The sequence below is a fragment of the Macaca nemestrina genome, chromosome 3, assembly GCF_043159975.1.
Source record: "Macaca nemestrina isolate mMacNem1 chromosome 3, mMacNem.hap1, whole genome shotgun sequence".
NCBI classification, from domain to species: domain Eukaryota; kingdom Metazoa; phylum Chordata; class Mammalia; order Primates; family Cercopithecidae; genus Macaca; species Macaca nemestrina.
The window spans coordinates 176,663,079-176,678,889 of record NC_092127.1 but is presented as its reverse complement, the minus strand read 5'-3'; the positions used below and the strand labels follow the sequence as shown (position 1 = coordinate 176,678,889).

At 37.3% G+C, this 15,811-nt stretch overlaps 1 protein-coding gene across 11 annotated transcripts in view; it reads right to left on the bottom strand.

The window, feature by feature from the left end:
• Window positions 1–15,811, bottom strand: part of LOC105487858 (potassium voltage-gated channel interacting protein 4) — a 1,213,665-nt gene that overhangs the window by 226,132 nt on the left and 971,722 nt on the right. Inside the window, exon 1 of one of the 11 annotated variants that reach the window (XM_071092627.1) lies at window positions 12,494–13,196. The exons of the other annotated variants lie outside the window; for them this stretch is intronic. Within the exon in view, the coding sequence (XP_070948728.1) occupies window positions 12,494–12,584 (91 nt within the window). The 5' untranslated portion in view covers window positions 12,585–13,196. Of the gene's footprint in view, window positions 1–12,493; window positions 13,197–15,811 lie in introns of those variants that run through there. 11 annotated transcript variants of the gene reach the window in all.

Below are 15,811 nucleotides of genomic sequence, written 5' to 3'. Positions count from 1 at the left end.
ATGTCACTAATTAGTCACAGGGCTTTATCCTTCTGGGCCCAGGCGCATCCTCAAAATCTTTCTCAATTTTGTGATTTTGGCAGCCAATTAGCTACAGCTGGCTGGCAAGATAAAGTCTATTTGTCATCCCTGCCTTATGCGATTCCTCACATGCCATGGTTTGGGTCGTGTAATCCTATTATGTGCCACCCTCTTTGATTTCTGGGAAATGATCTGAATAGACTCATCTTTTTCAACCTCCATCTTCAGGGTCATCCTTTATTGCAGAGACTGGAAAGTGAAACACTACTTTCAATCCCTTTGCAGGTAGTATTCTGGATTTCAGCTCCACTTGAATTTGGCATGGAGGGGAGAGAGGCAGGCCCAGGGTAGAGGAAGCATGGTTCCGTGATTATAACTCCTGGGGATGGAGGGTTGTCGTATTGCAGTGGCAGCTTCCTTGAGCATGGCAGAGGTCTGGTGGCTAGGGGTTGTTACTGGAAGCCTCACCTGCAGCCTTTTCATCCAGCCCTTCTGACTAGCTTCTATGCCACTTAAACTGTGATAATACAACCCTTTCTTAAACGTGGCAAAATGTGTCTATTGTCTGTAACTAAGTCCTAATAAATATAGGCTTTGTCCCTCAAACAGCTATTAATATGAAGTCTTCCCAGAACAGAGTACAGTGGGTCTCTATTTCCCTCTTATCTAGAAACTAGGTCTCTGTGAACAAACACTGATACCCTGTTAGGTATTGGAAGCCTCCAATCATCAATTCTGCAACTATCAGTCTGCCCTTGTGTGGTTCCCTCATGCCTTCTGAGTCTCAGGTTCCTCATCTGTCAAATGAAGGGATTGGTTCTGATTAATGCTGGGGCGACTTCTATCTTGAGCACTCTTTCAACTTGATAAAATGATTTTCCAACAAGTCCCATTTAATCCAAGTTATTGAAAAATCTACTTATCATCTTCTAAGAAACTTCCTTGAATAGCGTGAAGAAAAATTTTGAGTAGACATAGTTGGTTACTTGAGAGAGGTAAGTTGAAGCTATTTCTGAGATAGAAACCTTACAGTTTAAAAAAACTTTAGGTAGTCCAATTTCATTTCATTGATCTGGAAACTGGATGAATTATTTGTCTAAATTCACACATCTATGGGATGGCATTCAGTTCTTTTAGTTCCATATTAAGTAATATCCTCCTTTTATTACTTCATTTCAGAGCACATGGGAAGGTTATAGTGCTTATGGTTGGAATGGAATGAAGAAGGTAAATGGCAATTTACATTATTTCTCAGCAATGCTCATTAGTTATGTAACCAGCCCTTGTGCCAAGCCTTCTTGTATATTCTTGACACTTACTGACCTTCTAACACCTAACGCTTCACACCTATGTGTGATTTTCTATATTTGATTAGTCCTTTTTTTTGACAGGGATCTGTCTTTCTCTCTCAGGAATCCTCTATGAGCCTTACATTATATGGGTATTCAATAAATCTTTACCAGTATTCAGTTGAATTACCCTCAGGAGAAAATAAACTTTCACCCCTGTAAGAAATCAGATGTATAAAAAAGCATAATGTTTAAAAGTTTTCTCTTGGGAGGCCGAGGCGGGCGGATCACAAGGTCAGGAGATCGAGACCATCCTGGGTAACACAGTGAAATGCCATCTCTACTAAAAATACAAAAAAAAATTGGCCGGGAGTGGTGGCAGGCGCCTGTGGTCCCAGCTACTCAGGAGGCTGAGGCAGGAGAATGGCGTGAACCCGGGAGGTGGAGCTTGCAGTGAGCCGAGATTGTGCCACTGCACTCTAGCCTGGGTGACAGTGCGAGACTTCGTCTCAAAAAAAAAAAGAAAAAAAAAAGTTTACTCTTAGTTTATTATTATTACATAGTTATGGCTTATGGCTTTATTCATCTCTTGCCACTTTATTTAAGGTGATGCTCAAAAAATGTACTCACTGCAGAAGAATAAAACAATAGATAAAAATTGAGAGAGGACTCGAAGAAAGAAAATAAAAGCAGGTTAAAGAAATGTATTCTAAACCTTTTTATGATTAATAAATATGGGTTTTAAATTAGACTTTGAACATCCTAACTGCCAAGGCAAGAAGTTAAACAACCTCTTACAAAAAAACCAAAGGCCGCTATTTACAAATTGATAAGATGCTAAACAGGATAGCTTTTAACAGAACTGAATAGAATAATATGGTGAAAAGAACATGTATCCGAAGTTAGAATAACACAAACAACTGCTAACTGCTAGCATTTGCATAACATCTATTATATCAAAACATTTTTATATAAATTAAAGTTCACTCAGCCTCACAATTCTGATGTATATAGTTTGATTAGTAGTGTTACATTTTTTAAAGAAAGATATAAAGAACATTAAAGAGAAGGAAGATAAGAAAAAAGAAAGAATAGAAAAACAGAAAAAGTGGAAGAAAAGAAAGGAAAAAGAAAAGAATAAAAGGAGAAAAGAAAAACAGACTTATTGGGGCTAAATAACTCACTCAGCATAACAGACGCATGAAGTAAAAGACCAAGAACTGCTATCTCAGTTTTCTTTCTTCAGATTCCACATTCTTCCTTCGACACCACAGTGACCCTCTTGAGACTGGGTGTTCTATCTAGTTCTTGTCACTGACACCACTGTTGATTTATAATCATATGAATATAGCTTATTGAATTGTTATGATTAGCAATGTATGCTTGAATCAGACACACTATACTCATCATCTGTGGTTTTAACAACTGTATAATGTATGATCCCATTTTATAGTTCTGGAAACTAAGGTTCAGAGAGGCTAAGGAAAGGGTCCAAGACATACAGCTTGTAAGTAGTTGATCAGGAATTTAAGCCTAAGATCTCATATCTAGTATATGGCAGAGGGATATTATTTCATTCCAGATTTGCTTGGTTTCAAAGCCTATGTCCTGCCGCTAGTCTGTAGCCTCCTCACCAACCAACCATATGACCTGGAACGAGCTGTTTACACTCATTCATTTCAGTGCCCATGACCTTCAGAATGCGGTCAAATAAGGAGAGGCATATGGAAGACATTTTGGATACTATTATAGTTATTTTAAGTACACTAATCACACCATATATTAAGAACATTAATAATTGTAATTTAATCACCAAACTGATAAAATATAGAATTATCTAAAAATAATGGTATAATTTGCATATGTTATAGGAGATAGCTTTGGCTCTTCTCATGGTATTCTCTGCTTTCTGGCCTCACATCCCTTCAGAGGTGCAGGCTTGATAGGGCAAAAGACAGAAGGCAGGCGTTTGGCCCGGAGCCCTCTTAAGAGATACTTGTGAAACAAGTCTTAACTCCATCTTTTGAGAAAATGATGCAAATCATCGAGCCAGGCAAAGATTACGTTTGTACATTTTGTTAACCTTGATACGAATTGCTACTACCTGGGTCTCTTGTTTCCTTAGTAACCCTCCTCAACAAGCGTTAATAGGAAAGTTTCTTATCAGAAGTGTTATAGAAAGGACTCCTGTGAAATTCACCAGACTGAGAAGATTCACTTTCATGGCTCAGAGGATGTGGTAGGCAAAGTTCCTAATGGCCAGTGAAGCTCCTCTTTGGGAGAACACAAATCCAAAATGAATTCTGCAAAATCTACCACTGTACTTATTCCTTCATCTAGAAAGTGGGGTGCTTAATGGCTAAATGCATGGAAAAGTCAGACTTCTACTAAAGTCAAAGGGCAATAGAAACCCTGTGCATTCTCTCTAACGACGTCACGCTGTGGAGTGAGTTCGGAAAGTTACAGATTCCTCTGGAGGGTAACATAAGCACAGACTTTTTTTTCCCTATTTCTTTATAATAAAAATTGATGAAGAGGAACATGTAGAGTGTGGTTTCCCTTTAGGCCGAGTTTAGTGGAAGTAGCATTATACATAGAAGAACTTTCAACTAAACTTGAGAGAAATAGAGACTTTTAGGCCAATCATTTTCCTAAATGTCACTGATTTTGTGGGAGTAAGTAAAAGCATCTTTCCGAGGCGTTTGTCACAGAACCACTTAAAGAGCTCTACTATTTGGGAGATATGCAAACCTCTAAAATAATCTAAGCTAATTAGAAAATATCTGTACCGACAAGAGGCTTTGTATCTCTGACATCAAACAGAGAGGTGCGTTGGTTTTCACCAGCATGCATACCAGCAGTGGCAGATACCTTCTTTCCAGGAGAGTAAACTGATGGACATGCACAGCCTATGAAAAAATTGACATTGCTGAGTACAGCGCTGGGGATTAATCCTTTACAGCTGTGGGATGTCAAACAAAATTGGAATCCAACCATTGTGGAACATGTTGAAATCAGTGGGTGTATAGAAATCTCTAAATTATTACTGTGGCCCGATGGAAAAGGTTCCATTTATCGCCTGCTGGAGGCGGTTTAGTCAGCAACACTGAAGAGGGAAGGAAGATTGAAAATGAGGTATTTTTCATGTGCACTGAAGCCACTATCCGAGAGTAGCGTAAGAGAGGATAGTCACAGGCCAAATGGGTGACATGCCTCTTGGCCCCGACTACAGGTAGCCAAAATAAATGACTGTACTTTGAAATAATTGCCTTTAGCAGCATGTGTTTACTGCATTCTGTTATTCTAATTGCTACCCTATAATGTACTTAGACAGCATTTAACTTGCTATGGTTTCAGACAGTGACACAGGTTTAAGGCTTGGCTCCAAAATGCTGAAATTGTACACAGGTTTAAGGGTTGGCCCCAAAATGCTAAAATTGTATCTGCAAGAAAGGGTATGGATGAGAATTGTTGAAAGCTAGTATATGCTAATTCACAGAGGAGACTGATTATTAAAATTCTCCCTCCTTCTATCCTAGGTATTTTTCTTTTTCTACTTGGAAAAATTTTAATCATCCCTAAAATCTCATGACACACACACTCTCTCTCTCTCTCTGATGCTTTCCCCAGCTCCAGTAAACAGAGTTAGTTGCTATATCTTTTGTTTTAATTGCACCACTATCATCACATTTTATGAGGTTTCTGTTTGTGTATCTCTGTTCCCACCTTGAACCTTTCAGCACAAGACCTTATCTTTAATGGTGCTGGATGTGGTTGTTAATAATGAGCTCTGCAAGGAGACTACTTATGCTCAAACCCTGATTTCACAGCTGTGTAACCTTGGGTGCAATCCTTAATATAATCTGTAAGATGAGGAAAATGGGAATATCTACTTCTTTGAATTATTGTAAGGATTAAACAAGATAATAAAATACAAAGTGCTTTGAAAAGCACCAAGCACCATGCTCAGTTAAGTGTTTGCCATTATTTCATTTTCAATATCACCATTGTCTGGCTTACTATCAGACATAGAGTAGACAGACTGTGCAGAAAAAATAAGAAAAGTTCTGGGCCGGGTGCGATGACTCACGCCTGTAATCCCAGCACTTTGGGAGGCCGAGGCGGGTGGATCACGAGGTCAGGAGATGGAGACCATCCTGGCTAACACGGTGAAACCCTGTCTCTACCTAAAATACAAAAAATTAGAGGGGTGTGGCGGTGGGCATCTGTAGTCCCAGCTACTCGGGAGGCTGAGGCAGGAGAATGGCATGAACCCGGGAGGCGGATTTTGCAGTGAGCCGAGATTATGCCATTGCACTCCAGCCTGGGCAACAGAGTGAGACTCCGTCTCAAAAAAAAAAAAAAAAAAAAAAAAAGAAAAGTTCCATAACAAATAATATGTCTAAAGTGTTTTTTTTTTTTTTTTTGCATATTTCTTAGTTCTTCAGATAGTTAGGATGAAATGAGGAGCACACATGATAAAAACATGTGTTCAGGGACTGAGTTGGAATGCCCCCTTATCCCAAATTGGAGTGTCTTCAATAAGCCTCCCCTTATTTTCCTTAAGTATTTTATAAGTAGTCAAAAGTATTTGTAAGCATGCTTATTCCCTGCAGAGTTTTTAAAAAAGAATTCAAGCAAGAAGAGGTGGGTATGGTTGGCCAGGTTTCTATCAAATGACTTTCTTCAGAAGCACTTTGACAAAATTAGGCACAGCCTGGAAAGCAGCAAAAAATCTGTTGTTTCTCATTTGCTGAACACGCCATGAGCTGCCTCTTCTCGTCTTCTGCTCATGGACACTTGGCTCTCGTCGTTGATCTGCCCCCTGTGCCCAGTCTGGCAGAAAATGCACCAGGAAAGATTTCACCACATGCACAGGGAGTGGGAACTCACACAAGGAAGTTTGCAAGGAATGGAAATCTGTGCAAGGCAATTCCCTCATCCTGAGAAGGACCCCATTTAGCAGGGGCGACCATCCATTAAACTCTGACGAAAATATACTCATGCATTCAATAAATATGGAGCACCTACAAAGTGCTGGTATTGTTTTAGGTGCTAGGAATCCATTAGTGAACCAGAAATGAAAACAACAACTAAACGGATGTTAAACAAAATCAGTCTATTAGAAGGTAATGAGGTACTATCAAGAAAAAAGAAAGGGAGTCAGATTGTCCTGTAAGAACGGGCAAGAGGTGTGCAGTTTTAAATGGAAAGATCAAGAAAGTCTCCAATAAGACACTGGAGACTGACGAGTAGGAGTTTTTGCAGTTTTAAAAATGCATTCTGCACTTTGGTGTAACTTACTTCACGAACAAGGGATGCTCTTAAATATTTGCTTATTTAATAACTTTCTGCCTACTGAGAGATATTTTTCTATTGCTTTTCCACTTCATAATTAAATATGAATTCCTCAGACAAAAATAAAAGGCCTAAGCAAAAGTGAAATAGAACTTAAGAGTTCAGTAAAAAATAAGTTTATTTTTTCTATCTTTTCAAAAATAATATGCAAGGCAAATCACAAAATATGAAAGAACAAATTATTTTTATTTTTAGATTACTTAACAAACAAAAGGAATGTTAAAAAAAATCTCTGGTAGGTAGCTCAAATAAAGAAAACATCCTGAATTAAAAAGCTATCTAACTTTATCCAGCCACCATCCTAATGTTCTATCACAGATCAAGGCTCTGTGCAAAAAGGCCTGATTTCTGAGAGTTTAAAAGAATCTTATGGTTTTGAGAAATGAATACACTGATTTCTTGTGAAGAATGAAAAAGCCCCAAAACTCAGCAGAGGCAGCAGTTCAAACTACCACAGGAAATGAAAAAGAGTGTGCATTTGGAACATACACAGAGTTTAGAAAAAAAAGAAAAGGAAATTGATACAGATAACTCGGTTTCCATTAGTGTTTCATAAACTTAAATTGCCTTGTGATCAACTGGGTGCTTGTATAAACTACAAAGCGCTGGTGTGGTTCCAAGTTGAGAAGGTAAAAGTAGAACCAGAAAAATTAACATAGGAATCAATTACCCTGAAAATTCTGATCTCAGGGGACCCTGGACAGAAAGCAGTGGTCCTTGGAATGCCATGAAAAGAAATAGACAAAATATCCATATCTACTTCTATATAAAGAGATATCAATGCACCATACATACAACTTGGGAATATCTGCACGTACTTTGATTAGAAGTGACTTTATAATGAACAATGCTCATGTGCATTAACTCATAATACTAACACTTTTTATTGGAGATTATCAAGAGGTCAGTGATAGCCAAAGGCACTTTTCTCCCACCCCTTCAGTTTCCATGACTACGTATCTTTCCTAAACCACCCTGGCATCACTTAACTCACTTTCTTCCTCCTTGGGGAGGAATGACTTTTCAGATGGGTAAATTTAGGAAGGATAAATTTCCTGCTGTGCTCAATTTCTTTCCTGCTTTGCTCAATTTCTCATCTTTGTCTTTCTGGAAGCAAATTGCCAAAGCAGCAGAATTTTCCCCTGCTTCCAAATCTGAGTGTCCCTGGGCAGGACCACTCTCCCCTACACTGTAAACTGGGGATCCATCCCAGTCAGTATCACTCCTGACACCTAATTGCACACACCGAATTGTGTGACTGACACCTAATTGCACACACCGAATTGGAGTGTCTCATCATTCCTGACTGAGAGGCTGAGTCTGCCTAATTGTGGACCTAGCTTGCAGGCCCTTGTGCTTCTTGCACTAAGCAAAGCCTCTCACCTGGTTTCCATCATTAACAGAGACCACATTTTCTCCTCGTCACCCATGTTTCTGCTTTAGTCCTTATTTGTACAGAACCGAGTAGGGGTAAAGGTGATGTTATTTACTGGCTCTCTCTGAGGGACCCTGATAGTCAGAACGAGAGATGTTGTCAGATATACATACAGACTTCACAGTACTAACATTGGGCATGGATGGAAGCATTAAAACCAATAAGCCAGGTTTGTCTATCCCATTTGCTTCAAAAACATACCTTAAATTTTTACTTATTTTATCATTTTGTTCATTTGAAAATAAATTTAAAAAACATAAAAATGCACACCATCAAATGACATGTTGCAGCGTTGAAAAATATGTGAAGAAAAATGTATAGATGAGCGATAACAGGATTTATAACTCAGTGACAATCTCAGTTTTAGGATGTTTAAATTGTGAAATCTCTAAAAGCCTTAAAGTGTTGTTCAACTCATCTTTTATCCATTTGAATTGGGCTTATCATAAAGTATAAACATCTAGTTAGAATACTGGTGAGTCATTCAACTTCTCTAACCTTCACTTTGTAAAATGGTGATAAAAAATTCTTTCTCTTCTCTTAAGTTGTACAAAGATGAAATGGGAGCACATACAGTGATTTCCAAATAGGCCAGACATGGTGGCTCACATCTGTAATCCCAGCACTTTGGGAGGCGAGGCGGGCAGATCACTTGAGGTCAGGGGTTCGAGACCAGCCTGGCCAACATAGTGAAACCCCATCTCTACTAAAAATACAAAAAAAAATTAGCTGGGCGTGGTGGCACACACCTGTAGTCCCAGCTACTGGGGAGGGTGAGGCATGAGAATTTCTTGAACCCGGGAGCCAGAGGTTGCAGTGAGCCGAGATTGCACCACTGTACTCCAGCCTGGGCAACAAAGTGAGACTCCGTCTCAAAAAACAGAAAACAAAAAAAGAAAGTATAAATAATAAAATAACACACTATTATGAATGATCATCTCTTTTGTGAACTATTATTATTCCTATTATATGAACACTTTTTTTTTTTTTTTTTTTTTTTACTCAGGGAGTCATGTAACTCTGCTATACGTATTTCTTCAAGTTAAATAACAATGATTTATTAATGAACTCCTGCATGCTCTTAGGAAAGGTGCTACGTGTACTATGGACTAAAAAAAAAAGTAGTGCATGTTTCCCACATTCAAGAAGCTTTTATTTAAGAGAAGAGATGCAATAAACACAGTGGAAACTAAGTAAAAAGAAATTAGAGTGGATTTTGTGCCATAAACATCGTAAGAAAAGAAGAGGTTAAAAAAAATATAAGAGGGCACTAGACATGATTTTAAGGATAACTGAGCTCAGATGGATGTAGGAGAGCAGGTCAGTGATTTCAAGGGAGGCAAATAAGTGGGAAAGATTAGACAAGAACAAGCATGATGAGAGCGCTGGAGGAGACGGGCGAGTTGATTCTCTACTCTCCGTTTAACAGCTCATCAAGCTTTGTTCTATTGCTTCAAGGTAAAAAAGAAAAACAAAAAGATGGGTGCCAACCTCTTCACATGGTGTTTGGTTAGATGTGGCAAAAGTATAGTTTTTAAAATCTATGTAAAGAATTCTATGAATTTCCAACTTATACTCTAAGTATAAAAATAGTTGAATATCGATGATCATACACTACAAAAGAATTGCCATTTATGGGCTTTATTAATGTTCTAGAACCTATAAGTATTTTACATACTTATACATGTGAGGTCCTCAGTCTTCGAGACAACCCTATGAAAATCAGTTGCTGTTTTACATCCCCTGCTTGAGTTTCAGGAAAATGGAATCACTCGTGAGAGAACACAGATTGTGTAAATGGTGGAACAAGAATTCAAACCCACATCTGACTTACATGCTTGCCCACAATACAGTCAACCCCAGACCATAGTATCCATTGATGGGGGTGGAAATTAGATTTTGACATGAAGGTAAAAACATAGTTAAAGTATGTGGTTCAAATATTTAATCATTCTGGGAGCATCATTCTTTATGGTTGCAATCCGTATTCTCTTTAGAGAAGAAAGATATTACTGTGGCAACATTCACAGAAAGTACACTTCAGCCTGAAGCTCAGCAAGTCATCTCTTTTTGGGGGGGGAGGTGGTAATTAACTGAGTACCCTGGCCTTCATCCACTTTTCTGATGATTTCCCTAGCTACTCCGGGTTAAGCTTCTGTCACAAAAATTATCCTGAGCCATTTGTTTAGCCTGTTTGATGTTCACTACATTTATTTTCCTTAGACAGCAGTATTGTGAATGCTGACTATATTTAACGTGCTTAGCTGTGCCAGGGAAATAATCATCTTTGGCTTACTTAAAATATCCAATTTTCTTAGCCTTTGAAGAAAATCTAGAGCTAATATGGAGTAATTGGTGATGAGATAGGACAGATCCAAGTGCAATTTCAAGGCTCTTAATTTTCACCTGCAGAGGAAGATTTATTATGTTAGAAAGGGTTTTGGAGAGATTTTTTTTTAATTAAGAGGCACATTAAATGAATACTGGCTAGTAGTGTACCGGTTCAGGAAGAGGGGTAAATCTCTGAGTTGCTTCCTTTCTTTCAAGACAAACTTTAAATAATTGTATTTAACCAAAGAGAAGATGGAGAGAAAGCAATATAAGAATATAATTAAGTTTAACTTTTAACCTTCTCTGCTTGGTATTTGCCTCTATTCTTTCACACCATAGTTAAGTGTGAAGGTAGTCCTCATCCATATTTAGAAGCGGCCTCAAAAAGAAGCAAAGGAAGGAAAGAATAAATCGAAATGTTCACTGCCTATCCTATATTCCTGCCAATATCTAGGAGTGGCCTTAAAACAATACCCTTGCTATCTCAGAGTCCATGCTACTTTTGATACACTAGCAGTATTTCTGTGGTTTTCACGTAACACATAAGCCATGTTCATGACTGAAGACCATGGCACCATAGGGAAATCTCACCACTGAATTTATAATGAAACAAATGTGTTCTCTAAGAAAAGGCATCTCATGGTATAACTGTCATGATACAAGGTCTCAAGCCAGCCCTTCCCACTTAAAAAATTTCCTTCCACTTCCAATCATAGCAATTTTACAAAGAAACTGATCAACTTTCCTTAAATAATTATTCCAGGACTTAAGTTGTGCCCTAGAGAATAGACATATTCAGGTCTCTCTGGAGTGTGGAGAGTGAGAAGATTTGTTTCCATGGAAAAATTTCTCCACTCAGTTTAGTCAGCCATTGGCAAGAATAGTTCCTATTATTGTAAAATGTGTGTATTTGAAATATATTAGCTAGGCAGGTCGACTCTGAACTTTACAAAGATTTTGCAACTACAGAATTTCTTTGCTGATTTTGTATTTTTCCTTAAATATAGCTTTAAATGCTGAGCTACATATTAGTTTTATTGTTGATGCATTACAGAAGAGAGATACAATAATACTGAGGCTAACTTATTATTTTGAGCATTAAACTTTTAGACTAAAATCTCGTCTGTGCACATTCTTAATGAGGTACATTTTCAAAGAGAGCTTTAGCTATATAACCTCTGTTGTCATGAATAAATTCATTTGGCTAATTTCCTCTGTGTCTCCTTGAAACTTCACAGTAACAGGAAAAAGTTAACTCTGACTTTTCACTAAAGTAATGTTTAAAAGTTTCTGCTAATTCCAACCTCAATGCACCAGAGATATTTAGGGATTGCTGAATATTGTGAAGACAGATGTAGGAGTTGGATATTTGTTCAGGTGCCTCAGTCTTCTAATTATTTTTTCATTATGCATTTTCCCCTGTAATTTGTTTAAATTTGGAATCACGTCACCAATTACTTCATTGCTGTCTGGTCTTCAATAGTCTCTTGTTTATTTGTTAGAGAATTTCTGTGACAAGCCATTAATAACTATGCATTTGCTGACATATTAAGTCACATATCCTTAATTCTGTTCAATTAGATGTCTGGGGAAAGTACTTGATTCTAAATGTACTATCCTGATCTTACTAATCCAGGTACCTTAGAGTATGTCTTCACTTATCATAGAGATTTAGAAAACAAAAAAGAACACTTAGTACTAAAAGGAAGATTAACATAGAAAAACTTGAGCTCTAACTTCAGAAGATTGTAGTTGATTCCAGTTCTACTGATTGCTAGTTCATAATGTAGTCAAGTTACTCAGCAAATTTGAAGAAATTTCTTTATCTATAAAAATGGAAAATACCTATGGATTATCTCATGTGTAACAGAACTAAGCTTAATATAACTTACAAGAGACAAATACTCAAAATCAGCATAAAGAAAATAATGTTTTTGGCAATATTCTATTCACAATGTTTGGGATTCTTCCTACCAATAGTTATGTATGAAGAAGACACACTAAAGTAACCATTAGAAAATCTAGGTTACAATACTAGGCACTTTTAATTAGTGCTTACCATTTAAATGAATACTAGGTATGTGGCTTGTATCAAAATTATTCTGTGTCTCAGAAGCACTCTGTGAAGTTGGTATTATGATGATTTTCATCCTGTGGGCAGGGAAACTGAGGTTCAGAGAGGTTTGGTGATTTGCATAGGACGACAGCCAGCAGCATTTCTGGAAAAATTTGACCTATCTTCAAAGCTCAGTGTGTCCTAACCTTAGTACCATTCTGCCTCTACAACTAAGTTCTACTATTAAGTCACAAAGGGACCCTGGGCAACTCATTACTTTATCATGACCTATATCTTGGAGAAGTTTGAATGAGCTTTCATGTCTTCTTACTCAAAATATTTATGATTATTTGTCTTCATCTTTGTCACATGAACAAGATACCCCACACATTTACTTGAGATGAACATGGGCATGCCTCTTATGAAAGATATTACTCTCTTGACACAAACAAATGGAAGAACATTCCATGCTCATGGATTGGAAGAATCAATATCATGAAAATTGTCATACTGCCCAAGGTAACTTATAGATTCAATGCCACCCCCATCAAGCTACCAATGACTTTCTTTACAGAATTGGAAAAAACTACTTTAAAGTTCATATGGAACCAAAAAAAAGCCCACATTGCCAAGACAATCCTAAGCCAAAAGAACAATCCTAAACCAAAAGCTGGAGGCATCACACTACCTGACTTCAAACTATACTACAAGGCTACAGTAACCAAAACAGCATGGTACTGGTACCAAAACAGATATATAGACCAATAGAACAGAACAGAGGCCTCAGAAATAACACCACACATCTACAACCATCTGATCTTTGACAAATCTGACAAAAACAAGCAATGGGCAAAGGATTCCCTATTTAATAAGCGGTGCTGGGAAAACTGGCTAGCTAGATGTAGAAAGCTGAAACTGGATCCCTTCCTTACCCCTTATACAAAAATTAACTAAAGATGGATTAAAGACTTAAATGTAAGACCTAAAACCATAAAAAACCTACAAGAAAACCTAGGCAATACTATTCAGGTCATAGGCATGGGCAAAGACTTCATGACTAAAACACCAAAAGCAATGGCAACAAAAGCCAGAATAGACAAATGGGATCTCATTAAACAAAAGAGCTTCTGCACAGCAAAAGAAACTACCATCAGAGTGAACAGGCAACCTACAGCATGGCAGAAAACTTTTGCAATCTACCATCTGACAAACGGCTAATATCCAGAATCTAGAAAAAACCTAAACAAATTTACAAGAAAAAAACAACCCTGTCAAAAAGTGGGCAAAGGATATGAATAGACACTTCTCAAAAGAAGACATTTATGCAGCCAACAAGACACATGAAAAAAATGCTCATCATTACTGGTCATCAGAGAAATGCAAATCAAAACCACAATGAGATACCATTTCACACCAGTTAGAATGGCAATAATTAAAAAGTCAGGAAACAACAGATGCTGGAGAGGATGTGGAGAAATAAGAATGCTTTTACACTGTTGGTGGGAGTGTAAATTAGCTCAACCACTGTGGAAGACAATGCGGCGATTCCTCAAGGATCTAGAACTAGAAATACCATTTGACCCAACGATCCCATTACTGGGTATATACCCAAAGGATTATAAAACATGCTACTATAAAGACACATGCACATGTATGTATTTTGCAGCACTATTCACAATAGTGAAGACTTGGAATCAACCCAAATCTCCATCAATGATAGACTGGATTAAGAAAATGTGGCACATATACACCATGGAATACTATCCAGCCATAAAAAAGGATGAGTTCATGTCCTTTGCAGGGACATGGATGAAGCCAGAAACCATCATTGTCAGCAAACTATCACAAGGACAAAAAACCAAACACTGCATGTTCTCACTCATAGATGGAAGTTGAACAATGAGAACACACATGGACACAGGACAGGGAACGTCACACACTAGGGCCTGTTGGAGGTGGGGTGCTGGCTGAGGGATAGTACTAGGATAAATACCTAATGCAAATGACGAGTTGATGGGTGAAGCAAACCGACCTGGCACATATATACCTATGTAACAAACCAGCACGTTGTGCACATGTACCCTAGAACTTAAAGTATAAAAATAAATAGAGATATTACTCTCTTTACTGCCTCCCTGCTATTTAAATTCATCTAAGTAAACCACATCTACTACTAAGTCCCAGGAAATATTTATCTGAATATGCATAGCAATAGTTTTATGCATGCCAATTTTCCTCCTAAATAAACAGACCCAGGAAATACTTCATCTGGTACAAAAGTATATTATTTTTTCTTTCCATGAATAATCTAATGCCTGCTTAGTACCAGGCTTGATGGTTAAAATGGATGTGATAATTGATAAAAGTGTTAGCCCTTTTCATAAAGGGATGTATCTGGATTGACAAGAGAGGAGAACAGGAAAAGTATTTTCAAGCTCTAATGAGAATTTCATACTTACAGAAAATTAAAATTCCTAATATTGGTTTAAAAGCCATTAGCAGTCCATTCCTAAGACAAAGGTTCTTGGAATCACTAACACCCATTAACATTGAGCTTGTCAGCATGTCATTAGGGCTCACCTTCCAAGTGTACCCTAATCAATAGCATGTCCTGACACTGCAGTGAGCCCAAACCACTGGTTACTCCCCACATTACAGTGGGACAGGTAAATTTGAGTGTCCCTTTTGAAATGCAAATTTGCCGTGTCTCTGTGTGTGTGTGTGTGTGTGTGTGTGTGAAGACTTGAAACAGTTCATTCTCTTGTTCCATTAATTCCACTCTATGACTCTATCTTAAGAACACAATTCTAAATACATAAGGAACTTCACACACAATTTATTACATAATTTTCCAAATACTAAAAGAAGAAATTACTTATTCTAAAGTCAGGATTAGTAAACTATATTATACACATTTATAGACTATAATATAGGTATTAAAATATTTATGAAAAATCTGTAATCTAATGTAAAAATACCTGTGTTCTAATATTGAATTTAAATCTGTGTAAAATTTTATAGTAATACAATATTACTAAGTTTAAACGATCAGATATACATGGAGAAAAATATTGAAAATAAATGAAAATATTATCAGTGGTTATTGTTAGAATGGTGGGACTGGGGGTATTTTCCTCATGTTTCTTTCTTTTGTATTTATACGTTTTCCTCAATGATTGTTTATTACCTCTGTAGTAGAAAATCATATACTTCCCCAACACTCGGGTTTGGTTTCCAATAATTTTCAGTGTATTGATGTTTTCAAATTTAAATTTAGTTTTGTAATTTATGAAAGCATGTATATATAAAGGCTTACAAATT